Source organism: Podarcis erhardii (genome assembly GCF_964252035.2).
Source record: "Podarcis erhardii genome assembly, chromosome: 4".
Lineage (NCBI taxonomy): Eukaryota > Metazoa > Chordata > Lepidosauria > Squamata > Lacertidae > Podarcis > Podarcis erhardii.
In genome coordinates, this window is record NC_138508.1 from 86,219,488 (window position 1) to 86,245,708 (window position 26,221).

Sequence of the window (26,221 nt, forward strand, 5' to 3'; positions counted from 1 at the left end):
CACTTTGAATGAGGGAAAGGGGGGGGGAATCATTAAAGAACTGAGAAAGTCCACTTAGGGGGCCCTCTCCACCACTTCCTGCAGGGTCAAGGGCTACTTGGAGAATGCTTGGTGGGGCCCCTAGCTATTCTCCTCCAACAATGCCCCTTGCTACATCATAGGGTGGATTCAATTCAGAGGGATTACTGGGTGTGGGGTACACACACTGGGTGAGGCCAGCCACTGAGAGGAGCTCTGCTATATAGCCCCCTCCCCAAATGTCCACAAACCTTTGCCCCCTGAAATAGTCACCCCTAGTTTCACTACCTCTTTTGGCACCTGGCATGCCAAATTTCAAATCCAAAGCTTAGAAAAGCAGCCCTTCAGCTCAGCCCTAAATATAGATATATCTAAGTACCTATAAGGGACGCAGGTGGCGCTGTGGGTTAAACCACAGAGCCTAGGACTTGCTGATCAGAAGGTCGGCAATTCGAATCCCCGTGATGGGGTGAGCTCCCGTTGCTCGGTACCTGCTCCTGCCAACCTAGCAATTCGAAAGCACATAAAAGTGCAAGTAGATAAATAGGTACCGCTTCGATGGGAAGGTAAACGGCGTTTCCGTGCACTGCTCTGGTTTGCCAGAAGTGGCTTAGTCATGCTGACTACATGACCTGGAAGCTGTACGCCGGCTCCCTCGGCCCATAAAGCGAGATGAGCTCTGCAACCCCAGAGTCATCTGCGACTGGACCTAATGGTCAGGGGTCCCTTTACCTTTTAAGTACCTATAGCCCTGTAGTCCCAAGTCCAGCCTCTAGGAGGAAAAGATGTTCTGCCAAGGACTGGGAGACCCCACCACTGCCACCACCCTCTGCCACATCCCTACAAAACCCACACATTTCTAGGGAGTCTTGGGGCAGGGAAAGGGGACATTGTGAGAGGTACTTCTCAAGTATCCTTGAAGGTTCGCAATGGTTTCAAATGCATAGAAAGCCTTGACTCTTTTGGGGGCTGCTTAGCATCCCTCGATCTAGATAAAACAAATTACGCTCTACAAATAAGCTAAATCCCCCAGGCAATATATTTTCTTTACCTGCTGCTGTCTTTGATGCCTCATCTGGGCAAACTGAGACATCAAGATTTGCCTATCCAATAGCTCCATTCTTTGTTGCCTCTGTATGTCCACAGTTGCTCCCATTCCAACGCTTATCTCACTGGATGGCTCCACAGATGAGAAAATTGGTTCAAGAGTCCAAGCAAATATTCTTGCCACACCACTGGGTACACAAAGTACATGGTACACTTTTAGCACAGTGCTGCTGTAGCACATTCCAGAAATCTAAAAGCAAAAATAACCAACAATTCTTAATATGCAGTTTTAAGAATGCCAATTGACTAGCAAAATTTGGATAACATTTATCTGACCAATTAGCTTTAATGACACATCATTACCTCATAACTGGATATGAATTTCAAAAGGTTATTTTTAATGTGAAAGCAAAACTCCAAAGATGACGAATTCTGTCTCACACATGGTTCCAGATTTTACAGAAGCACAAGTATATCACAAAGAATATGGTTCTGGCAAGTAATACAAAGAAGAACCAACTATTTGAATAACTGTCCAACTAAATGTGGGCAGGCAAGATGAGGAATTAGGAGGGAAGTTAGTTATCTATTCCACAGCAGACTCTACTTGGGAACTTTACAAGGAAAATGTTTACAAATGGCACAAATCACCCATTTCTCTATGCAAAGACAACAACAGGCCCCACTTGCTCTAGAAAAGGTAATTTTCCTCCATCTAAGTCATAACTGTTTAATCATTACAACATAGCAAAGAAAGAAGTTACATCATCCAACAGGTTAATAATATTGCTTGCCCAAATTAATAAATTTATGCCTGGTTTTTACTACAATTACATTATTTTCTTATCTTAAATCAGACGGATGTTTTTAGAAACTAATACATGCCTCAAGAATATTTTGGGGGGATGAAAAGGGTATGGGAGGTGGCAGATATAGATGGGAAAATTTCAAGTCAGGGTGACAGTTTATTTACCTGCTGAAACTTCAAGCAATTCAGAGCTTGGCCCCTCTTTGGCAATATCACCATTGCCTATGTGTCATGGGTATTCAGCATAAGTTTTTTTCTCCTTGGAACTGTAACTAAGCTACCCACTTGGCCAGATGAGTGGATATTTACCTCAAGAAAATTGAAACATTGGTATTGGCAAAAGGGCCAGGATCTTTTGTTAAGCAAGTGCCTTAACTGTCGTGTTTTAGGACAGGACAGTCTGTTTTCTCCTGGAACAAATACTGTAAGAGTAGAGATGAACAGCCTCTTTCTTCCACACATTTTGTCCATGTGTAAGATGCAACCAGCACAAGAGCAGCATGCATTTTTCTTTTCTTAGAAGAGATATGATCTTACACATATAACATATTGTGGGGAGAGACATAGCTTGTGACTGAGACAGTGTTCATTTCCTCCTTGGAGTCTAATGTGGCATGATGAAGATGCATCACATTCACTCTCAACTCTGCTTTGGTAAAAAGAGAAAATAATCGCAGTGTGTGTGTGTTGATGTTGCCTAAGATCCACCAGTTAGCTATCCCTGTAGGAAACTAAGAGAGATATTTAACTGTCACATATGCTGATACCGTGCAACATCAGTACTGATGTATCTATACTGGTGTAAAATGTCTTAAAACCACAAAAGGAGATGGTGCATTATACCTATTTCCATTTGCCCTATCAAGCATTTATGCGTATTTAGTGGTGTTTGACTTGCTTTTTTTACTTTCTTTGACACTCAGAACTTCCTCTTCTGCTAGTTTATAAGTTATCACCTGAGAAGCTAAACACAGGCAAATTCAAGCTGTTTTTCTTTCTATAAAAAAACTGTTTTTCTTCTGTCTTAAAAATAAGATGGACCGTGTGAAGATCTTTTTACAATCCAATTGCTTTCTAAATGAACTCTGTTACAGCATTATCCTGGTATCTTAATGCACAAACTAAAAAGGTTGCAAGGATATATATTCACGCAAGAGCCTAACCAATTAATTAGTCAGCAAGCTAAATGAGGTGGAGTCATATTTTGTATTCTCTCCAGGGTTTACTTATGTTTTTAAAGAGTAGCTAAACTGTCCTAGAGCAGAGATCAATATTATTATGGTGTAAGCAGAGGACCCTTCGCATTGTGCATAAAATCTGGCGCATGATTTTAACAAGCCTCTTCGTTTCCCCTTGGATTAGCATTGTCAAATGTCCTCATTTGAAATACACATCGCTGTCTAGTGGTCTGCACCCTCCCATCGCAACACTAAACCACAAAGAAAAAAAGGAAGTGGCTGTGGCTTTGTTTTCACTTCCGATAAATCAAACAGACATTCTGTGCTGACATGCTATAGGACAGAGATGCCATTTGCACTCCTTTTGCTTAAATGGAAGATTTAACAATTCAGCTAGAATCATCCACATTCCACTGAGCATGAAAAAGGGAAGAAGTAATGAATGACAGCCAAAACCCGTTGCCAGGCATGTGAAACAAGACTGTCCCATCATTTTGTTCAGCCTTCTTCCCTTTGCCTTCTGTGAGCAAACGTCAGGAAGCCAAGGGACAATTTCATTACTCTAAGTTTCCAGCACATTCATCATGACTCACAAACACTTTCCAGTTTAGGATAGTACTTAAGCAACACCATATTGGCCTGCAGTACAGCTAATTTGAAAACAAGTGCTGTTTTGAAATACTGACGACCGATGTGAAATCAAAGGCCGGCATATGGCTCAAGAGGCAGGTGGACTCCAGATGTTTTGGGACTACAACTCCCATCATCCCTAGCTAACAGGACCAGCGGTCAGGGATGATGGGAACTGTAGTCCCAAAACATCTGGAGGGCCGAGGTTGCCTCTGCCTGCTCCAGAACAAAACCTCCTCACACTTTACATTTCAACCTGACTCCCTACCTAACTCCCAACCTCTCCAACCAACACCTCCCACTCAACTTGACTTAACTCACTCTCTCCATCCAAAGCCTCTCCTATTAAACTCTCCCTCCTGGAACCACAGCCAATCAGAGGCTGCTGTTCTTTAACCATTTGCTGGCAGGAGATAAAAGTAAAAAGCCCTATGCCTGGGCTAAGGGTAAAGGTCCTCTTATGAATCTGTAGCTGAAAAGGAAACAGAGAGCAGGAATAAATCAGCAGTAGTCACAATGGAAACATGTAAAAAGGATTTGTATTGGGACTGGCCTGTTTAACTTGCTTATAAAATGGTGTTGAGTTACGCAGGGGTGAGCAGTGTGGTTTGCTGATGACCTCAAATGATTCAAGGTGGAAAGAAAAAGGCGACTGCTGAGATTCCCAAAATGATTTCTCCGAACTTGGGGAGTAGGCAATAAAATGACAACACAGTTCAAAGTAAGAGTACAACGAAATACAGTGGGGCAAATATCCTAACTTCGTATGTACGTACGGGTACACTAATGGAGTCTGAGCTGATGGTGACCAACAAGGAAACCGACTTTGGTTGTCCTGGGTGGGTAGCCAATAAAATCAAATCGCAGCAGCTGCGAAAAATGTGAATCCCACCCTAGCATTAGCAAAGCGACTGAAAATGAAACTCCCAATACCACAATGCCTTTATACCAGGAGTGGCAAACCTCTGGCCTAAGGGCCAGATGTATCCTGCAGCCCCGCCCAACATCTGGCGTGTAGTCTCTTCCCCTTGCCCCCTCCCCACAACTAAATTAAGCTTTAAAAAAAAGCTTCCATTGGTGCCAGTGGCAGGATTATTAAAAGTCTCACTGCAGCTGGGGTGGATCTTTCAGGGGTGGTGGTGTCACAGGTAGGGAGGGGGGACTTAACCCTCCATCAGTTTGTCAGTCATATTTTTATTGTTTGCAGCACAATATCACTCCCCACTCTTCAAAACCCCCGGACAATTCAAGAGCAAGTTAAATATAAATGTTCAGAAAAGCCAAGTTCTCAGAACTTCAAAATGTCAAGTTCTCCAAATCATTTAGGTTAAAAAGTCCCATGGCAGTTGACACTGTTTAAGAGTTTAGAAGTAGTTCATAACTATCTTGATGCAGCTACTGCATATAAAGTGAGCCTTGTCTATGTCATCCAGCAGCTATTTAATTCCCAAAGCATCTGACCTCCTAAATTATTATGAAATGGACAGATCAATCGATCCATAGTTGATTACAGGAAGAGTAATGCAGAATATATTACACAATATCTTCAGTCTGGCCTGATCTGCCTACAGAAAGGTGATCCCATCAGATATTTTGTGGACATCGTTTGAAATATAAGCTGAGTAAATATATGCCCTAACAAGGGGTGGGGGTGGGGAGATAATTCCTGCAGATAAACAGTCCATTTATGGGCAGATTTAATTTTAATATTCCAAACTGAAGGCTAAGAATCTTTCATATAGTCAAAGCTCATTTTGGAAACTTCAGCAAAAATTACCGTATTTTTCGCTCTATAGGACGCACTTTTTTCCCTTCAAAAATGAAGGGGAAATGTGTGTGCGTCCTATGGGGCGAAGACGCCATAGCCCCGTGACCCTCTCCCAGCTGGAGAGGTGACGCGTGGCTATGGAAGGAGCCTCTATAACTGCGCGCCACCTCTCCAGACGGGAGAGCACGCGTGGGGGAAAAAATGCCCCCCGCGACCCTCTCCCGGCTGGAGAGGTGACGCGCGGCTATGGCTGGAGCCTCCATAGCCGCGCGTCACCTCTCTAGCCGGGAGAGCACGCGCGGGGCAAAAGAAGCCCCCCGCGACCCTCTCCCGGCTGGAGAGGTGACGCGCGGCTATGGTATGAGCCTCTTTAGCCGTGCGTCACCTCTCCAGCTGGGAGAGCGCGTGAGGGGCAAAAGAAGCCCCCCGCGACCCTCTCCCAGCTGGAGAGGTGACGCGTGGCTATGGCAGGATCCTCTTTAGCCACGCGCCACCTCTCCAGCTGGGAGAGCGCGTGAGGGGCTAAAGAAGCCATAGCCCAGCTGGAGAGGTGACGCGCAACTATGGCAGCAGCCCCTCCGCTGCGCCTTTCCGCTGCTCCCTGACCTGCTCCTTGGGGCTGGTGGTGGGCTTCCCCCCGCCAGCCCCAAAGAGCAGGTTGAAAGGAACCTGAAGCCTGGAGAGTGAGAGGGGCCGGTGCACACTGACCCCTCTCGCTCTCCAGGCTTACGAGGTAGCCGCCTGAACGGCACCTTGTTTTAGAGCAGGAAAACAAGAGCGGGAAAAATCTCCCCCTCTCTGCGCAGCACCTCCTGCCGCTCCGCTGAAGGGGCACTCGGCAGAGAGGGGGAGAATTTTTTTTCTTGTTCTCACCCCTCTAAAACAAGGTGCGTCCTATTGTCCGGTGCGTCCTATGGTGCGAAAAATACGGTACATCACAGATCCTATGGTCAGAAATGTCGAAAGATTACGTTTGAAATGGAATAATTTGACAACAAATGATCACGATGCCTACAAAACACAGTTTTCCTAAATATTGCTAAATTAGCAAGATTTTTTAATGGAGAATAAGGAAATCAATGGCTACTAGTTATGATTGCTATAGTCTAGCTCCAGGACCAGAAACAGTATGTCTCTGAATACCAGTCACTCAAGCACAACATTAGAAGGCAATTACCAGATCAAGGGTTTCCCCCACAGTCACCAGTTTGACCACTGTAGGAAACAGAATGGTAAACTATACAGGCTTTGGTCTGATCTGGCAGCATTTCTGAAATCTAGATCTCAATGTTGGACAAAAGACTAATCTTTCCACTACCCAGTAATCTTTGCACAGAACAGAGCACAATCAAAAATGCAATCCGACTTTCTTTTTTTAAACTTTTTATTTTAGAATACATTACATACACACATGCAACAAAATAATGAGGAAATGGAAAATATAAAGGGAGTGGAGTAAAGGACATCATTCAGTTTAACATGCAATAAATAATGAATTGAAGTCCACAATACAACTTGTCCCTCCTATTTCAGAAGCTGCATGTGTCACATTTTTCAAGCTCAGGACAGGTAAAAAAACCCCCAAAATTAAAAAACCCCAACCTATTTTGTAGATAGTTCTTGTGGCTTAAAACAAGAGGAAAACTTTTACTCTATGACAGTAAACCGCTGTAGTCACTAACAGAAGCTGCCAAGGGTAGCTTGAAAAAGGAGTACAGAATGGCAAATAGATTCATTTTTTCCCATATCCTATGGTTTTGTCAAAGGAATGCCATGTGCATAACAATGTCATCATTAACACTGACATGGTATTCATTCATTCATTCATTCACTCAATTTGCATCCCACCTTCCCCCCAGGTGGGAGAAAAGCCCAGAGCATCAGACACAGCAATGATAAAACATTAAAAACACAACAGGTAAAAACTGTTTAAACATTATAAAAAATGGTTACAGTGTATTTCTGACTTAGTAAAATGCCTTAGTAAAAGGAATATTTTTAAATTTCTCTTGAAAGTTAATCATGAGGGAGACAGATGCACCTTATTAGGGAGGATATTCCACAAATGTGGAGCCACCACTGAAAAGGTCCTTCGCAGCTCATCGTCAACCAGGCAGCCAGCTTACTTGAAGGCAGCTTTCCAGTTTTTGTAAATATAATGACTTGGATCCAAAGATCCCTCATTCAAAAGGAGGGAACCTTTGTATCCAATACGACGTATTTTTGGAATTGGTAATAAACACTGAAAGGAAGCACAGCTGGACTTCAACTTAAAACTTGCCAAGTCTGCACCAAATGAAAGTTTCATAAACATTTGAAAATGAATTAAAATTCTCCAATGAAGTTACCCACTCTCTAACAAAAGTAAGACTGCACACTGAGGCCAAAAGTCCTTTAGCAATGATAGACCTCCCAAGATAGCTCATTCAGAAGAGTATGAGACACTACAATCTCAAGGTTGTTGGTTAGAGCCCCACATTGGGCAAAAGATTCCTGCGTGGCAGTCGTTTGGACTAGATGACTCTCACAGTCCCTTCCAACTCTACAATTCTATGATTCCAAGACCTTCAAGCTTCAAACACAGTTCTTAAAAGGCTATCCTGTGGCTTACAGCAACTAAGTTCATCCTTCCTCAGCCTCCCAAGGGTGACCCTATACTGTATAGGGAAGCTCATTCAAATATCAATGGATGACATTTTACCCATGGATGCATTCCTCCAAACTCAAGAAAGTTGTGTATTACGTCACCAGCCTAAGCTTATGGGATAGAGCACGGAACAAATGTTACAGAGTGCTGGAATTAACCCTACCACCTGGGATTCAGATTTTATGTTGTAGTACATTTTCTGCATTGGCAGGAGGTTGACTGTTTGACCTCTGAGATCCCCTTCAGCTCTATGAGTAGCACAGACAATGATTCACTTAAGGATTATGCAGTATTAGCTTTTTGCAAGTTTACAAGTAGGGTACACTATCAATTTGAGGTCCAAGAATTTTCAAATGATGACGAATTATCCTTTGAAAATGCAAATCACACAATGCATTTTGGAAATGAGTGTCAGGTCTGTCGAAGTCTGCCATTCTAACTGCAGAAACAGCAACTTGAATGTCTAGGCAACTGATAAAGCAATCACTACCTTACTCACCTCTGATTGCTGGTACTTCTTGTTCTGTGGTTTGATGACAAAACATGAGAACAAAACAAGAGTCCTATGCTTTCAAACAGACTTCCAACTAAATGAATGTGACAGACAAGAGATACTGAAAGAAAAACCAGTCAGGGAAGTTGGAGGTAAGTATTTAAATTCCACTTTAAATATTTGGAAGTTTTGTAAGAACCCAAAGAATGCCAACTTTTATTTTAAAATATTTCTATTCATCATGCTACATTTTCAAATGGTAAAAAGTAACACAGGGTCATCTAATAAAGGACAGCTCTAAGACCACTTTGCACCTGTTGGATCTGTGTGGCAATGTAGGCAGCTCAGAACATTAAAAAGTCCACTTCTTCTGTTATCCACAACTGAAATGCCCTTTTGCTGCATATTTATGCTACATAAAAATGTCCCTACAGCTGTGACTTGGGGCAGCCTGGGACTGATTTCCACTATGAGAAAATAACCATTATCAGAAGAAACCTTTAAAAACCTGACCCCAAGAAGCATTTCTCAAATGCAGCCACTTTTATAAAGAGAGCATGTTGAATCTAGAGCAGCCTGAAAATGAATACACAGGATAGGGCAAACAGGTGAGCATTTAGAGTATTCTGTAGCATTGGTGATTAGCAAGGACAAGTATTTTAGAAAAGGCATTTTTCATTCTCTTGCAAAGATTTTAGGAAATATATCAGTACAAGAAGGGAAGACTGTCAAGCATCTAACTACTTATGTACTCTTGCCAAAGTGTACATTAGAGTATAGCTTGAAGTCATGCCAAAGGCACAGTGCAATTCAATTCATGTGCTTTTGTCTTCCACATACAGGAAGCTACATCTGTCAAAGGATGTCAAGGAAGACTGTTTCCCCTCATCTGTCCAAATAATCAGTGTAAGCATTTCTTTGTTTCGAAAACAGAAATGAAAGCCTCAGTTTTCCTGCCCATTATTCCAAAAATATCAGCTATCAACCAGCCACACAAAGAAAAACAAGTCGTCTTGGCCTAATATGGGCTAAACGACTAAATTATAAAAGACTAAAAATAAGCTTCTTAAAGCATAAGCTTTATTTGTAGTCTAATGCAGAGATGAATACAAATGCTAAATTAAACAAAGGAAACTGTATTAAACGTTACGTCTGAAAAGCTAAACGACAACCCTGTTACCACTGGCTTGCGCTCATGCCTGTGAACCACGAGCCAGGCTCCTGGATATATTTAGATTTGCCTGCATTGTGTGCGTAAGTCTACTTCCCAGTCCCAGTCCAGTAAACAAGATGAAAGAGATGGAGTAGCATTCACAGGTCCTATCCACTAACGTCAGCCGTCAACTTTTACAATATTGTGACCTGAAGTAAGGTGAATTTGGTATGACCCTTAGAGGCAGAATTGCAAATCATAGACGCTTCAGGGTTGGTAAAGTCAACTTCAGGGTTTTGTATTTGTTTTTAATGGAAATGTGGAATGATAAAAGTTTTATGTATAGCAGAACCAAGCTAGCAGCTGGCTAGGCCAAATTCAGCTTGCTAAGAGGTGTTTTCCCCACAGATGCAAGTTCACTGGAAAACGAGGAACATGGAGGAATGACACCTGCGGCAATGGGACTTGGGAGCAGGAATCATCTGGCAAAACTAGGTGTTAACCAGAACGCTTAACTTCTAAATTTACAAACTGTGGTGCACGCCCCATGGATGCATGTGCTTGGGACAAGACAAAGTGTGTGCAAGGTTTCTGAGAGGAAGAGGATCTTAATCAAGGTTAGGCATTGCTGTCTCTAAGGGAGACAGACCTGGCATAAAATACAGATGGGGTTAGGGTGATGAAGTTTCAAGGAGAGGATCATACCTTAACTTTTTCTCTAACCCCTAGCAACTGAAGCTTGACATTGCAGCTATCACTTACTCCAGGCATAGGCAAACTCAGCCCTCCAGAAGTTTTCAGACTACAATTCCCATCATCCCTGACCACTGGTCCTGTTAGCTAGGGATGATGGGAGTTGTAGTCCCAAAAACATCTGGAGGGCCATGTTTGCCTATGCCTGACTTACTCAGTGCTTTGGAAACATTTTCTGCCATATATACAAGTGTGCCTGAAACTATGTGCAAGGATTGCTATATCATACATCTAGCAGCTAACTAGCACTGAGCTGTGGGGTCCAGAAAGGGCTGCTAGTTAGAAGGCTTTGTATTCAAAATGTCTGATAAACAGAGCTTCAGCTACAATATCCCAAATTGAAAATTTGCAGAAATTGTAGATGGAACATCCCTTACCATCTTTTTGGATGTTAAGATCTGCAAAGGGCCTCTCTCTACTTTCAGAAGTGCAGGGAATGGCACCCCAGACAAAGGCTTTCTCCACTGAAGCTAACTTGTGGAACTCCCTCTCCAAAGAGGTGCACATAGCAGCCTCATTGTACCACCTCCATCGCATGTTGAAGATGTACCTCTTAACACTAGCCTTTCTTTGACAGCACAGGTCCCAATTTGGCCTGTGAGGCAATTTCCCTCAAACTCACCCACCCACCTGCCCCACAAGTGGTGTGGGGAATCAGTTGACGAATGGTGACTTCAACCTTGCTAGATTGGCTGTGTGACTGAATTCCTTGAGCTCTGCAGAATGCAGCTTTGCTAGCCCTATCCTCAGTGTTTTGCCAAGCATGAGGTAGGCCCTGTCTAATTCATTTTATGGGCAAGATGTTCAAGGGCATTCTGGCAGCTTGATCCAGTATTCCTGGAGGAAACCATTTATCTTGATCCTTTTTCAATCTGATTTCCACCCTGGTTATAGACGGAAATTGCCTTGGTATCCTAGTGGATAACCTGCACCAAAAGATGGATGGTAAGAGTATGAATCTGTCGGTTGACCTGTATCTCTAATCAACATTCAATACCACCAGCCACAGTATTTGTCTGAGCCAACTATGCAGTGTGACTTTATTCCTGGAGGCCAAACTCTAGAAAGCAGAGTTGGAGGACTGCTGAAGAATTTGGAGCAAATGATTCAGCAGAGGAAACACAGCCCAGAATAACTAAGGAGATAGTACAAGAATACTTGGCTAGTTTAGATGTATTCAAGTCTCCAGGGCCAGATGAACTGCATCCAAGAGTATTAAAAGAACTGGCAGATGTGATCTCAGAACCACTGGCAGTCATCTTTGAGAATTCCTGGAGAACAGGCGAAGTCCCGGCAGACTGGAGGAGGGCAAATGTTGTCCCTATTTTCAAAAGGGGGAAAAGAGAGGACCCAAATAATTACCGCCCAGTCAGTGTGACATCAATACCAGGGAAGATTCTGGAGCAGATCATTAAGCAAACAGTCTGTGAGCACCTAGAAAGGAATGCTGTGATCACCAATAGTCAGCATGGATTTCTGAAAAATAAGTCATGTCAGACGAACCTGATCTCATTTTTTGACAGAATTACAAGCCTGGTAGATGAAGGGAACACAGTGGATGTAGCCTACCTTGATTTCAGCAAGGCATCTGACAAGGTGCCCCATGATATTCTTGTAAAGAAGCTGGTAAAATGCGGACTTGACTATGCTACCACTCAGTGGATTTGTAACTGGCTGTCTGACCGAACCCAAAGGGTGCTCATCAATGGTTCCTCTTCATCCTGGAGAAGAGTGACTAGTGGGGTGCCACAGGGTTCTGTCTTGGGCCTGGTCTTATTCAACATCTTTATCAATGACTTGGATGATGGACTCAAGGGCATCCTGATCAAATTTGCAGATGACACCAAACTGGGAGGGGTGGCTAACACCCCAGAGGACAGGATCACACTTCAAAATGACCTTGACAGATTAGAGAACTGGGCCAAAACAAACAAGATGAATTTTAACAGGGAGAAATGTAAAGTATTGCACTTGGGCAAAAAAAATGAGAGGTACAAATACAAGATGGGTGACACCTGGCTTGACAGCAGTACATGTGAAAAGGATCTAGGAGTCTTGGTTGACCACAAACTTGACATGAGCCAACAGTGTGACGCAGCAGCTAAAAAAGCCAATGCAATTCTGGGCTGCATCAATAGGAGTATAGCATCTAGATCAAGGGAAGTAATAGTGCCACTGTATTCTGCTCTGGTCAGACCTCACCTGGAGTACTGTGTCCAGTTCTGGGCACCACAGTTCAAGAAGGACACTGACAAACTGGAACGTGTCCAGAGAAGGGCAACCAAAATGGTCAAAGGCCTGGAAACGATGCCTTATGAGGAACGGCTAAGGGAGCTGGGCATGTTTAGCCTGGAGAAGAGGAGGTTAAGGGGTGATATGATAGCCATGTTCAAATATATAAAAGGATGTCACATAGAGGAGGGAGAAAGGTTGTTTTCTGCTGCTCCAGAGAAGCGGACACGGAGCAATGGTTCCAAACTACAAGAAAGAAGATTCCACCTAAACATTAGGAAGAACTTCCTGACAGTAAGAGCTGTTCGACAGTGGAATTTGCTGCCAAGGAGTGTGGTGGAGTCTCCTTCTTTGGAGGTCTTTAAGCAGAGGCTTGACAACCATATGTCAGGAGTGCTCGGATGGTGTTTCCTGCTTGGCAGGGGGTTGGACTCGATGGCCCTTGTGGTCTCTTCCAACTCTATGATTCTATGATTCTATTCTATGATTCTATGCTATTGGACTATGGGTCCATCTCATCCCCAGTGCTTTCTAAGATCTACATCTGGGGTGGAGGACTTCTGTACCTACAAATACTGCTGGACTCCAACTCACTTCAGGTCCCACCAGCATAGCTAATGTTTGGAGATGATGTGAGTTATGGAGGACCGAAAGAGAGCCACCCCTGATCTATGTAAACATCTGGAGCTTGGGTGATCATCAATATTGCTTTCGTTTTTTCATTCAGGTTGTAGGGAGTCAGTGGAAAGTCTCAACCAGTATTCATTATGGTGCATCAAGGTGCATACACTGAAACATAACCCAGACAAAAGAAATGCTGGACAGCGAATCAGTCTATCCAGAGACAGGTGTACATTTTGTTTCAGGTGATGACTCCCATTTCCTTTCAAAGAGGTTAGTGCTGATCACTTTGAAAGGAAAAAGATCTGATAATTACAAACACTGAAACACAGTGCAGTTTGCAAAGTGGAAGTGTTTTACTACAGGTGTGAGGCAACTGCCCCCACTCCACTCCCACAGAAATAAAATTAAAAAATAAAAATACCTGCTGCAAGATTTCAATGAAGATATGTGAGCTGAAACCCAAATATAGATTCTATTTTTGGACAGTTTGCATTTAGTGATGCATGCAACTGACATATATTATTTTAAAGAACACTTTATATAGCTTGAAAGGGGAAGTAAAGAGTGGAAGAAATTAAATCTAGTTCCAAGGTAATGATGACAGAGCTGGAGAAAGACTACAGCATAAGCTCACCCATTTTGTTAAAAGCTTGCATTTTACTAGGAATCGTGCCCTTGTAGACCACTTTTCACCATACTGGTTCCCATTCACTTCAACAGGGAACAGGAAAAAAATGTATTTGCAGCAAAACTGCCCTCCACACCCACACTAAATGAGCTGATTCACCTTCAAATTATCAAGATATTCCAGGGGGAGCAATGCGTCTCGGTGCGCCAAGTGCACAGAAACTCACCGCATCCCAACCCCATGTCCTGGGTTGAAGACTCCATGAGTACACAAAGGTCCATGTCGAAGAAGTTCACTTTAATCCAGAAAAAGGCTTGGAGGACTCACACACCTCAAGGCTCCCTTCTTAGGTGTGAAATGCAAGTGCCTATTGTACCTTACCAATTGTTTGTGGTTGTCATGTGTTGGCTTAATCCTTCCTTGTTTACTGACCTGCCTGTGCATATTTTGTAGATACAAGCAGCACTTTTTGCTCATGCACAATATACACAAATGATGCCCTGTGGTTGTGTGTTTAGGAATACAATGTGCATAAAATGCAGTCTTTGAGGTAATGGTGGAGATTTGAACCCAAGTTCTAATTAAATAACACTGGTCAACAACAAATTTGTTGTCTGCGTTTTTTCAGTTGATTTAGGACGAATCTGATGCGCTGAATCCAAAAATCACATTGGTTTTGCTCAATCAGGTCAAGTTTTTGAGCTATGGCCACATGTCTTTTTTTACATTTTTGTTCACATGTACGCTTGTGTGGAGCATTTTAGAAGAAGCTGGTGGGGGTAAAATGCCATGTCGAATAATTGTTTTGATTGGAAATGATTATTTTAATGACAAGAAGTATTCAGGTCTGATAGTTCTGGGTGATTATGTCAAAAAGGGATCAGTTTGAAGTCATAAAACCTCGAAATCTTCCATAAATTGGTGTGGCAAAGCATAAAGTTGGGGGATCAAAACTAATTTAATCCTGATCTTCAATCAGCACGTCGTCCTGTAGCTCATTGTGATGAAATTTCAGTGCCTATCTTCGGAGAACTTCCTGACATTAGTGACGAAGATGCCTCCAGTGTTGAAGGACATGAAGAAGAAGAAGTGGTTCTTGAAGATGATGCTCCACATCCATTTTCCCAAAAGGAGTTGAATGATCTAGTTCGTGACCTCAGCTTGTCAAAGGACTCTGCCGAACTGCTGGCATCCAGATTGAAGTGCTCGCATCAGCTTCTTCCGCAACAGGCATCAAGAGTACCTCCGTTTTTTCTCAGAAGAGAAGGACTTGGTGTACTGTGCAGATATTGCGCAGCTTCTGCTCAAGCTTGGAGTGCCACAGTACGAACCCAAAGATTGGAGACTGTTCATTGACAGCAGCAAGCGATCACTGAAATGTGTTCTGCTACACAACGGCAACCAGTTTGCCTCTATACCCCTGGCTCACTCGAGTACACTGAAGGAGAACTATGAAGCGGTGAAGTATGTGCTGGAGAAAATTGGTTATGATCAGCATAAGCGGTTTATTTGTGTTGACCTGAAGATGGTGAACTTTTTGTTGGGACAAAAGTCCCCATGTTTTCTGTGCATGTGGGATAGTAGGGACCGTGCTCAGCATTACATGAAGAAGGACTGGCCTGAGCGGGAGGAATTGGTGCCTTGCAAAAAAAGGAACGTCATCAATGACCCTCTGGTGGACAGAATACTCTTCCCACCGCTGCACATCAAACTCGGCTTAATCAAGCAGTTCACCAAGGCTCTGGACAAGGATGGTGACTGCTTCACTTACTTGTGCCAGGCATTTCCAGGATTGACCATGGAGAAGTTGAAAGCTGGCATCTTTGACGGTCCTCAGATCCGTCAGCTCATCAGAGATCCAGAGTTCGGAAACTCAATGAACAAAGTGGAACTGGAAGCGTGGAAGGCATTTGTTCTGGTAGTGAAGAACTTTCTTGGCCACAATAAGGCCAGAAACTACGCAGAACTTGTCAACAACATGCTAACTGCATTCAGAAACCTGGGCTGCAACATGAGCGTCAAGATGCACTACCTATTTTCACATATGGACTGGTTTCCTGAGAACCTGGGTTCAATGAGTGAAGAGCAGGGGGAGAGATTCCATCAGGACATGAAAGAGATGGAGACCAGGTATCAGGGTCGCTGGGACGCAGTCATGATGGTTGACTACTGTTGGACTCTGAAGAGAGACCTCCCTGCCGCTGAGCATTCCAGGAGTTCCAAGAAACGGAAGTTCAAGCCCTGAAGTTTGAAAAATGGTGAAGCAACATGCAATTTATGTGTATTTACCTTTATCAATGCCCACCATTCAGTTTACAGTAAACCTCACCTGATGGAGAGAAACGGATGCCATTTCCTGATTCAGCAGTGCGAAAATACCCTAAATGAGTTGTAGAATTCTAGACAACATTCAAAAAGTAAAAAATTGTTGCCCAGTAAACTGTGTGTTGGGGGTGGTGCTATTGTTTTTGTTTGTTACTATGTTATGTATTTTTGTGTATTTATATTGTAAATCACTCTGTGGTCTTCAGATGGCCGCAATCATGAATTTACGTAACTAAATGTATACGTATAGATTTAAAAATCTGAGCATACAGTGCACTAACCTAGCAATGGCCACTATTACTATTATAGGATACAGCTTACAGATCTATCACCCTCCATCTTCATGCAACCCTGTATTTTCCAATTAAAAAGTAGGTAAGTATAACTTCAGTCATTGCCATCTTTGGCAATTACTGTTCTGTTTTGATTCAAACCTGGCGGGGGAGAACAACTTTCATTTGAAAATTAGTGTTATAGAGAACAGACCATCAGAAATGCTGTGGGGAAAAACAAGTATGTGAAAACCTTATTTTGCGTGGTTTTAATTTTTTCTATAGGGACGCGGGTGGCGCTGTGGGTAAAACCTCAGCGCCTAGGACTTGCTGATCGCATGGTCGGCAGTTCGAATTCCCGCGGCGGGGTGAGCTCCCGTCGTTCAGTCCCAGCTCCTGCCCACCTAGCAGTTCGAAAGCACCCTTAAGTGCAAGTAGATAAATAGGTACCGCTTTATAACGGGAAAGTAAATGGCGTTTCCATGTGCTGCTCTGGTGCCGGTTCGCCGGAGCAGCTTCATCACGCTGGCCACGTGACCCGCAAGTGTCTGCGGACAGCGCTGGCTCCCGGCCTCTATAGTGAGATGAGCGCACAACCCTAGAGTCTGTCAAGACTGGCCCGTACGGGCAGGGGTACCTTTACCTTTACCTTAATTTTTTCTATGGAGTTTTAGGCTGCTCTTATGTCTTTCGTTTTTGTTAGTGGTATTTTAAACATTCAGTATCCTTCTGTTTTAATTTATCTCACAGCTGTATGGCAACCATAGAATTGTAGAGTTTGAAGGGACCATCAAAGCCAGCTACCTGCATTGCAGGAATATGCAGCTGTTCCATATGGGGATCAAACCTATAACCTTGGCATTATCAGCACCATGCTCTAACAACTGAGCTATCCAGTGGTGCCAGCAAATTCTAAATTGTGCACAAGTAAATTGTGTACTTGATTATGTTAGCTGCCTGGAAACCTCAATGAAGGGTAGGATATAATTACTCAAATAAAAATCCGCAAACCTCCCATATTATCGCTTCTTCTGTTGTGATTATTAGACTTCTCTTATCAAAAAGGAAGCAACTGGCTACAGAATTTAAAATACAACACAACACTGAACTTATGATCCAATCTTTACTGGTCACAAAAAAAACCTCACTCATGTGATACGGAAAAATATAAACGAGATAGAAAATGTTTCCTATCATTACAGTCTAAGGGACTTTCCAGATTATTCTTTTTGTGCTGAGTGAACCTGAATGGCCAAATCCCAATCCTATGCAGCTTACTTGGAAGCATTCAGTGGAACTTCCATTGTAACTTACTTCATTTCCATGTATCCAGGGAAAATTGTGTCTCTCCCCCCCCCACCCTGAACCAAAGCAAAATGCTCAAATGTGAACATCAAAAGTACTGTACCTAGTTACTCTTGATTAGAGTTTGCCATGGTCATCTGGTAGTAAGTGACGCAAGCCATTTTTGCCACATTTGGACATAGCGTTAACCCAGCCTTCCCAAGTCTGGTGCCCTTCCAATGTTTCAGACTGTAATTCCTATCAGCAACAGCCAGCATGGCCAATGGTTGATGGGGTGGTAAGAGCTATAATCCAGCAACATCTGGAGGTTACCAAGTCTAGAAAGAACTGCGCTAAGTCTTAGTTAGGTCCAGCGCCGAGGGCCTTCTGGCGGTTCCCTCACTGTGAGAAGTGAGATTACAGGGAACCAGGAAGAGGGCCTTCTCGGTAGTGGCGCCTGCCCTGTGGAATGCCCTCCCAGCAGATGTCAAGGCAATAAAGAACTATTTTACTTTTAAAAGACAACTGAAGGCGGCCCTGTTTAGGAAATTTTTTAATGTCTGATGCTGTATTGTTTTTAATATTTGGTTGGAAGCTGCCCAGAGTGGCTGGGGAAACCCAGCCAATGGGCAGGGTATAAATTAATAATAATAATAATAATAATAATAATAATAATAATAATAATAATAATAATTTTTTAACCGTGGTTTGTTGAACAAGCCAGCATCAAACACAGAGCTATTCAAACAACCCAGTTTTTTGCCCCAGCTTCCTCTGTGAATATCCAACAACTGCGCCTTTTGTGTTGCCTAAAAAGGCATCACTCCATGCCCAGTTCACTGGCCAGCTGTATAATTGGTGCAGGGAACACAAACCCTCTCCTTCTGGGAAATCTCCCGCAGCTCTTGGCAAACCCTGAAGAAGAAACCCCCCTAAAGCATTCCTCCCTTCTATCATTCCTATCATGACAGTCCTCTTTGTAATGGATAAGTACTGACAATGTATAGATTTATAAACTGTATCAAATGCTCTATCAGTTACCACTGGGATTTCTTTTAATTAAATGGAGTGTAGAATACATGTAATGTAGCAGCCATCTCTCTGTGAAAGCTAGCCTATGTACTGAGCAACGGAGCAAGCTGGAAGGGAAATAACAGGCAAAGTTTATGTGCTGAACCATTTTGGCCACAATTTTTTGTTGTTATTGTTGTTAAGAACATCAGCTGAATTGAATTTGGTAAAGGTTGTAAATATTAAAACAGAAAAGTGCATGTGAGTGCTGAAAACTGTTAACTTGTTGTAAAGAAAACAGTAATGAAATACACTTACCAGCCCACTTAAAGCTACAATCCAGATGTAAGACCCAGAAGTTAAAAGCTACAAGACAAAAAAGCACAGTTTAAAAACGCAACTTTTATTACACAATGCTTTGGTTGACTATTGCTATCAATAAATAATGTAGCAGATATCACAGTAAATCTGTGTGAGTAGGAAAGTGATTGAAACCAAAGGGGATAGAACAAGAAACAAAGCTAGACCACAACCAATGAAAACACCTTGGTGGAAACAATTTGCCAATTAAATCTTTTGGAATATGGTGTTTCAGTAATGGTGCCTGGTTGGTGGTGGTGGGGGGGGTGAGGGGTTGAGTCCAATTGCATATATAAAAAGGAGAGGGAGAATACAGTTGAAAAACCATGCACCAATCTGCTGACGATTGTTGTGCAGCAAAGTGCAACTGGATCTGACCCTTTTTTGTTCAGAATTTACTTCTACAGGCAAAGATGAACTTAATGACTTTTCTTCATTAGACTCCCCATTTCTACTATTTAAAAACAATGGGTAAAATACTTTAAACGGAGAGAAGGGTTGGAAAGGAGATATGAAGTTGCAGAAAGATGAGACACAAGAAGATGCTGAAGCCAGAGAAATAAGTATTTAAAAGGAAACAGTTGTGTACATAGTGCAGGAGAAGCAGAAATGAGTAATAACCTGACAGTGGCATATTCATTCCCCTTCTTCTGCAAAATGTTAATAAAAAAAGCCAACCCCAAAATGAACATGGAACAGATGAATAAAAAACTGGCAATTTCCACTGTATTTATTTTATAAATTATGCTATTGTTATGTGCAGCTCTTCAATCTTTTTAGAACTTTCTGGATCAATAATATTTTTTTAACAAGTCTTGCCACTGAATTCTGACAAACTGCTTCAATGTGTGCCATATGTTGGACAGGCATTTAGTCGGCACGAGAAAAGCACATTCAAATGACAAAACCACATAATCGAGCAAAATCTCTGTTGCACATGGTGAAGTTTTTAACGGCACACCTACCAGTTTGTCATGATAAGAAAGGAAAGCACACCAAGTATAACTGAAGCTGAGATAAACATCTAGACTAGATGCTAGCAGTTATCGCCTTACTTGTAAGATAAAAATGATCAAAATAACAGACTTTGCAGAGCATGTACTTTATTTTCCTCTGTTATTAGGAATAACGAATGGCTGTGTCAGCAGAGCCAGGTTTGAGGCTATACTCAAGGGATGCATTTCTACTTTAAGATTTCAAACATCAGCGTCTGAGCTGAAGTTATTATTATATTAAGCAGAATGCACTCCTCTGTTAACTATTCAGAAGACAGAGACTTTGCATCATATACCAGGCCTAGCCGACCTAGGTCCCTAGGACTCCCAGTTCAAGGCCCAGGGGTTCCAGTAGCCTCCTGTTTTCTTAACATGTTTAAAATACTCATTTTTAAACTCCAAGGAGAACCATCTCACCCTACCTAATCAATAAAAATTTGTCAATGGGAAATACTAGACATGCAGAAAGTGGGCTGTTATCCACTAACAGCTATGGAAAAGGGAGAAACAATGGACACTCACTGAATCCCATTTTCCACAAGGTCTCTGGATTACTGTCACTAACATTTGCAAAATTAGTAAGCACTTCAGGTTCATCATGCAACTCCATGCACTGCAGCATTAATTGAAAAGTTCCCAATTCAAACAATTTTATTGTGTCTTCAGACTAAATACTTGGAAACAGAGTATATAATACGGGGGAGTTTTGGAAAACACTGCAAGGAAATGAAAGTTGCTGCACTGCTAAGTAAATGAAAAGCAAGCAAATCAATACATACTGTACCTGCAAACCCAATATATAGACCAGTGTCTTGTTTGTGATGGAAAACTGGCCTAGAATTTGTGTCACTTGCACTCTTGGAATGGAGCAATAAAATGGTACAAAAAGAGCAAATACAGGGCCCAAGCTGTTGAGACAAAATACAGTACAAAAATGGGGGGTCAATAGAATTTGTACAAAAAGGCTTCAGCCTCTCTCCCTTGACTGATTTTGAAGTCAAAACATGTCTCTCAGTCTATTAAAAGTGTTAAATGCTGTGCCTATCTTATTTAGAGCAAAAATTCTACGAATGACCAGAGGTTTTCCCCTCCCCAGATTAGAATATGATGACAACAACCCAAAAGGCTGAGAGAAAGACCCTTGTCTGCTTCCCATCTACACAACCTTGTAGTCCATCATTAAAACTGCTATTGCTGGATGAAGAATGATGAACCAGGCCCACTCTCATCTTAGCACCTATCTAGCACGTCAGAGGTGAGGAATTTCACCTGCCTCTTTTCTGCATGATCCATTTTTCTTCATCATACTTGGTTATTTTGAGACAGAAAGTAGGAACTGGCTTTCACAAAAAGACTTGCTTAGAAAACTGTGCTCTATAAAAGCAGTAGGGATATATTTCAGTATAGCGATGGTAGCATATCTTGAGTAGCTACTTTTACTTAAAGAGCAAACAGCAAAAGAGCATAATACACATAATATTTCCGGGGGGGTGGGGTGGGGAGGGTGCAGTTTATCAAATTCAAGTAGAAGAAAAGCAAGAAAACAGGAATCTCAAAACTCTGATTCACAGCCCTCTTCAAGACACATCACCACCTATTTAGTGTCTCTGTGAATAATAACATGAAACCATGTGCTTAGAGGTGCAAGACCAAAGCACAGAAGTTTTTTATTGCAGCAAGGTCACACCCAGTTATTTTTTTTCCGTAGCATTTCTCTGGCTCTCCCACTTTGTTGTTGCACATACACAAGTTACTTTGAGCTACTTTGAGTTATTTTGTTCTCTCTTAAGCACATTCTCCCACAATGAGCAAATGTTCTCTTGCCTCATACATTCTCTTAGCATCATTTCCCTCAAAGGAGAGAGAGCAATACTGAGGAGGAAACTGCAGCTGGGTGAGACAAATGTCCTTGTTTCTTCTGCTGCTTTTCGCAAACCCGGCGACATGTATTTTATCCTCGGCTGTGCTGCCTCACTGATTTTATCTTTAGTGACTGGCCATGCTCTGTGAGAACAGTGCTACTGCCATACTGGTTTTGCGGGAAACCCCTTTGAGACAGGCAGCCATGCTTGTGTACGTTCCTTTGCTGACGGGGCTTGAGGCCAAGACTGTGGTGCAACGCATAAAAGAATGTGATCCAGGAAACTGCAGTGCTCATGAACATTTTGTGTGGTCTTAGGCAAGTCACTATTTACAGAAGTATTACTAGCTTTCTAAATGCAAACAAACAAACAAACAAACAAACCATTAAATAGAACACCAACATTTCCTCAAAAGCCAGTAAAGGATGGCTTGAGGCATCCCTCATCTTGGCTTCCTCCTTCAGTTACAACAAGAACCCTCAGAGAGCTGCTACCTCATTTGAAAGAGGTAGCCAGTGGTCTTCTAAAGTCAGCATCAAGTCTCAGGAACTAAAGCCCCCAACAGATGTGCATTACTGGTAATCTGTTTTGCTATAAATCAACAGAGCATTGGCCTGGGGAGGCATAAGATCCTCACATCAGAAAATTGTTGGGGAGCTATATTTCTAAGGGCATTAAAAAAAAAATTAACATTCTGACATGTGTAATGCAAGTCAGTGTGATGCCCTTGCATGTAAACAGGTTTTTAATATGGAAAATACCAGTATAAACTGAAAATGCAGTCCTATCTAATATGTTTGAAAAAGATAAGAGAGCCCAGTATGTATTCTGTCTGTAACCTATAATTCCATCTATATAAAGTCATGTGTGGTCAGGTCTTTGATAACGAAGATGCACAGGCAAAAAATTATCCAGAAGCATCCTAACCATGTAGTTCCTTATTCTCTGTGCTTTTGAGGTTTTGCAACTCTCTATCACAATGCCCATTTCTTGTTAAGTAATATGTTTACTTACAGAAGAGGTTTCACGAGACTGAAAAAACCTAGTCAAAGTGCTTGATGCTGTCTATAATAAAAGTTCAGCCTTGTCTCCATGTACACCAAAATAAGACTATAAGGTTCTGCTGGTTCAGATTAATGGTCTATCTCATCTAGCATCCTGTTTTACAGTGGCAGCTTCAAGCATCTGGGAAGTCTACAAGCAAGCATGAAGGCAACAGCTACTCCCTGTTGTTTGCCTCTTCCTTCAGTCATTAGTATTAACAACTGCATTACCTCTGAACAAAGAGCCTATATTTACAAGTCATGGTGAATAACCACTGATAGATCTATTATCCCACGAAACATCTAATGGCAGCAAATTCCTGAGGTTATTTATGCACTGTATGAATAAGCACTTTCTTTGGTCTGTCCTGATCTTACTGTGAAAAGCTGAGTTCTAGTACAATGTTCTAGTACTGAGTTCAGCAAAGAAGAATCTCTCTCTACCCCCTTTTTCCATACTATAAATCTCTATAAACCTCTGTCACGGGTGTAGGAAGGGGGGGGGGCGGTTCGCCCCAGGTGTCATCCCAGGGTGTGTGTGTGACAAAATCCCGGCTGGGCATGAGCTCTGAAATGTCAGGACTTTGCAGATAATTTGTGACTCTTTGCAGAATTGACAGTACCCCAGCCTAAATATACGTATGACTTTTCCAGAGGGTTAATGATGGCTGAATCTTAAGCCACTGTACATTGCATTTACCATCTCTGTGCAATGGAAGGGACATTGCTGGGCAGTAATAGTAATATCTGAAAGTACCTGCAATGAAATATAAAGAGTTTGTCTGCACCAACTAATTTTCATGCCCTTTGTATTTGCAGATACTTAAGTAGCTTGTCCCATTACCCACACACCTCATGATCCTTGATAGCTGGCACTTCTACTTATAGTGTCTCAGCAGGAAAGTTAGTAACTCACCAGATACTAACTGCAGAAAGTTTGGTGCCTGGTTTCTCTTGCTTAAAAGGACAGAAATCTGTATTATCCTTTAGCATGAGCCACCAAGAACATTGCAAAAGGTGGAGAAGAGCTTGTGTCGTGTAGTAATAAAGAGGGTGGGGTGCGACGATTGCACCCCTAACCTGGCGTGATTGCCACTGTGTCAGATCGCACCCCCCGGGCGTGATCACCCTGGGCGGATCACCCCGCCCCCGGGTGCACGGCACCACTCTGGGTGCCCCAAGCGGCTAGCTCCACCACTGGTCACAGGCAGAGGCATACCTAGACTCCCTTGTGCCCTTCGCAAGGAGCCCCTTGCCCCATCCCTTGTATTCTTCTGCTGAGGTGCTCAGAAGAGTCTGCATGCCTTGCACAGCCACAAAGAGCAGTGGAGGAGCATTCGACCGAGTAAGCAGATGGGCTGAGGCCAACCTGAGTACGTCCCTGGTCACAGGGATGGATAATCTTTTTTCAGCCCAAGGGCCACCCCGTTTCATGGCCAATGTGCCAGCAACCACAGGCCAGTGATGGGAGAGTAAGAGGCAAAGGAGGGCATAGCAATGGATGCAATTCTTCCCTTTGTACAGTAGGCTACATTCCGGTCATAGAAAAATCAGAGGTCTCTACATCATTCAATCTGCCATCCACACAAGCAAGTGACGTTGTCACAGTTTAAAGACACATGTCAGCCAGGCAAAAACAGTCAAGTGCAGAGCCAAGTAAGGGACACGGGTCGTGCTGTGGGTTAAACCACAGAGCCTAGTACTTGCCGATCAGAATGTCGGCGGTTCGAATCCCCGTGATGGGGTGAGCTCCCATTGCTCGGTCCCTGCTCCTGCCAACCTAGCAGTTCGAAAGCACGTCAAAGTGCAAGTAGATAAATAGGTACCGCTGTGGTGGGAAGGTAAACGGCATTTCCGTGCGCTGCTCTGGTTCGCCAGAAGTGGCTTAGTCATGCTGGCCACATGACCCTGAAGCTGTACGCCAGCTCCCTCGGCTAATAAAGTGAGATGAGTGCCGCAACCCCAGAGTCAGGCACGACTGGACCTAATGGTCAGGGGTCCTTTTACCTTTACTTTGCAGAGCCAAGTCAGTAAGAGACACTGTTTAGGGGTAGAGTACCAGGGACTAGTAAGTGAGATCTGGAGGGCAACATTTTGCTCCTGGGCCTGATGTTTCTAACCCTGGCACTAGTATGTCTCCTTTGCTGCCAATTTTCTCTGAACTAAAAAGCATTAGTGTTTGGTCTTTTATTGTTTTTAAAACCTAGAGCTGCTGATATGAGGTGGGAGCAGAGACTTCATAATGAGGAAATGGGGATATTTGACAATAGGGTGCCGCATCTGTAGTCAAATTGTACAATCTATCAGCTTTGAACTCTGTAACATCATTCTGCTGCATAAGTACTACTGTGCTAGAAGTTGATGGAGGGGGAAAGGAGTTACTTCAGTCCTGTCTGGAGTTTTGAGACTATAATTCTTTCCAACAGACAGTGCAAAAGAGACTTTCCCATGATTAGCAGACTTCCCCATCATCCCTGGTCACATGGTATATGTATCAATGGTGGGGAGTCAAATGTTGAATGCACGTCAAAACTGAACATATCAGGGGAAAGGGTAAAACTGTATGGAAAAGCATTCAGATATTTGGCATTTGACAGAATCCAGCTGCAAATAAATGTCATGGTACTGTGGATTACGTAACTTGAATTTAAAAGCAGCTTCCTCCATATATTTAACCAAATTTGCAATTGTCAGCATGTGTGATGCTCAGGCCTGGCTGAAGACATCTTGCAGCCTGGAATGAAAGTAATTTCAGGCACAGAAACTGAGTGGACTCACAATGGAACAACATCTTCTGCTGTACCTGAGGGTAGATTAGGAGTAGAGATGGATTTGGGGAGAGAACTGGTTCAGTCGCACTGGGTGCAGAGTCTCAGTGGCACCACAGGGGGCTCTGCAACTATTATGTAGAATAGAAGGTGAGGGGCCGGGCGGGGGCACCAAATTTTGGTATTGCACAGGGCTAAAATTTGAGACCCCAAGTTACAACACTGTTGTTAGCAAGCTAGCTTCGGGGGCTGTTGCAGCCCCAACCTGAGGCAGCTGCCATATTGCTTAATGGCAGTGAACTTTGGAAACAAGTTTCTTAAG

At 42.8% G+C, this 26,221-nt stretch overlaps 1 protein-coding gene across 1 annotated transcript in view; it reads right to left on the reverse strand.

Moving 5' to 3' along the window:
- The window catches only part of UBAC2 (UBA domain containing 2), an 85,642-nt gene that overhangs the window by 13,499 nt on the left and 45,922 nt on the right, over positions 1-26,221 (reverse strand). The window contains exons 5-7 of the mRNA XM_081858284.1: positions 21,011-21,134; positions 19,190-19,237; positions 1,070-1,315 (exon numbers count right to left, since the gene is read on the reverse strand). Of these exons, the coding sequence (XP_081714410.1) occupies positions 1,070-1,315; positions 19,190-19,237; positions 21,011-21,134 (418 nt within the window). The remainder of the gene's footprint in view (positions 1-1,069; positions 1,316-19,189; positions 19,238-21,010; positions 21,135-26,221) is intronic.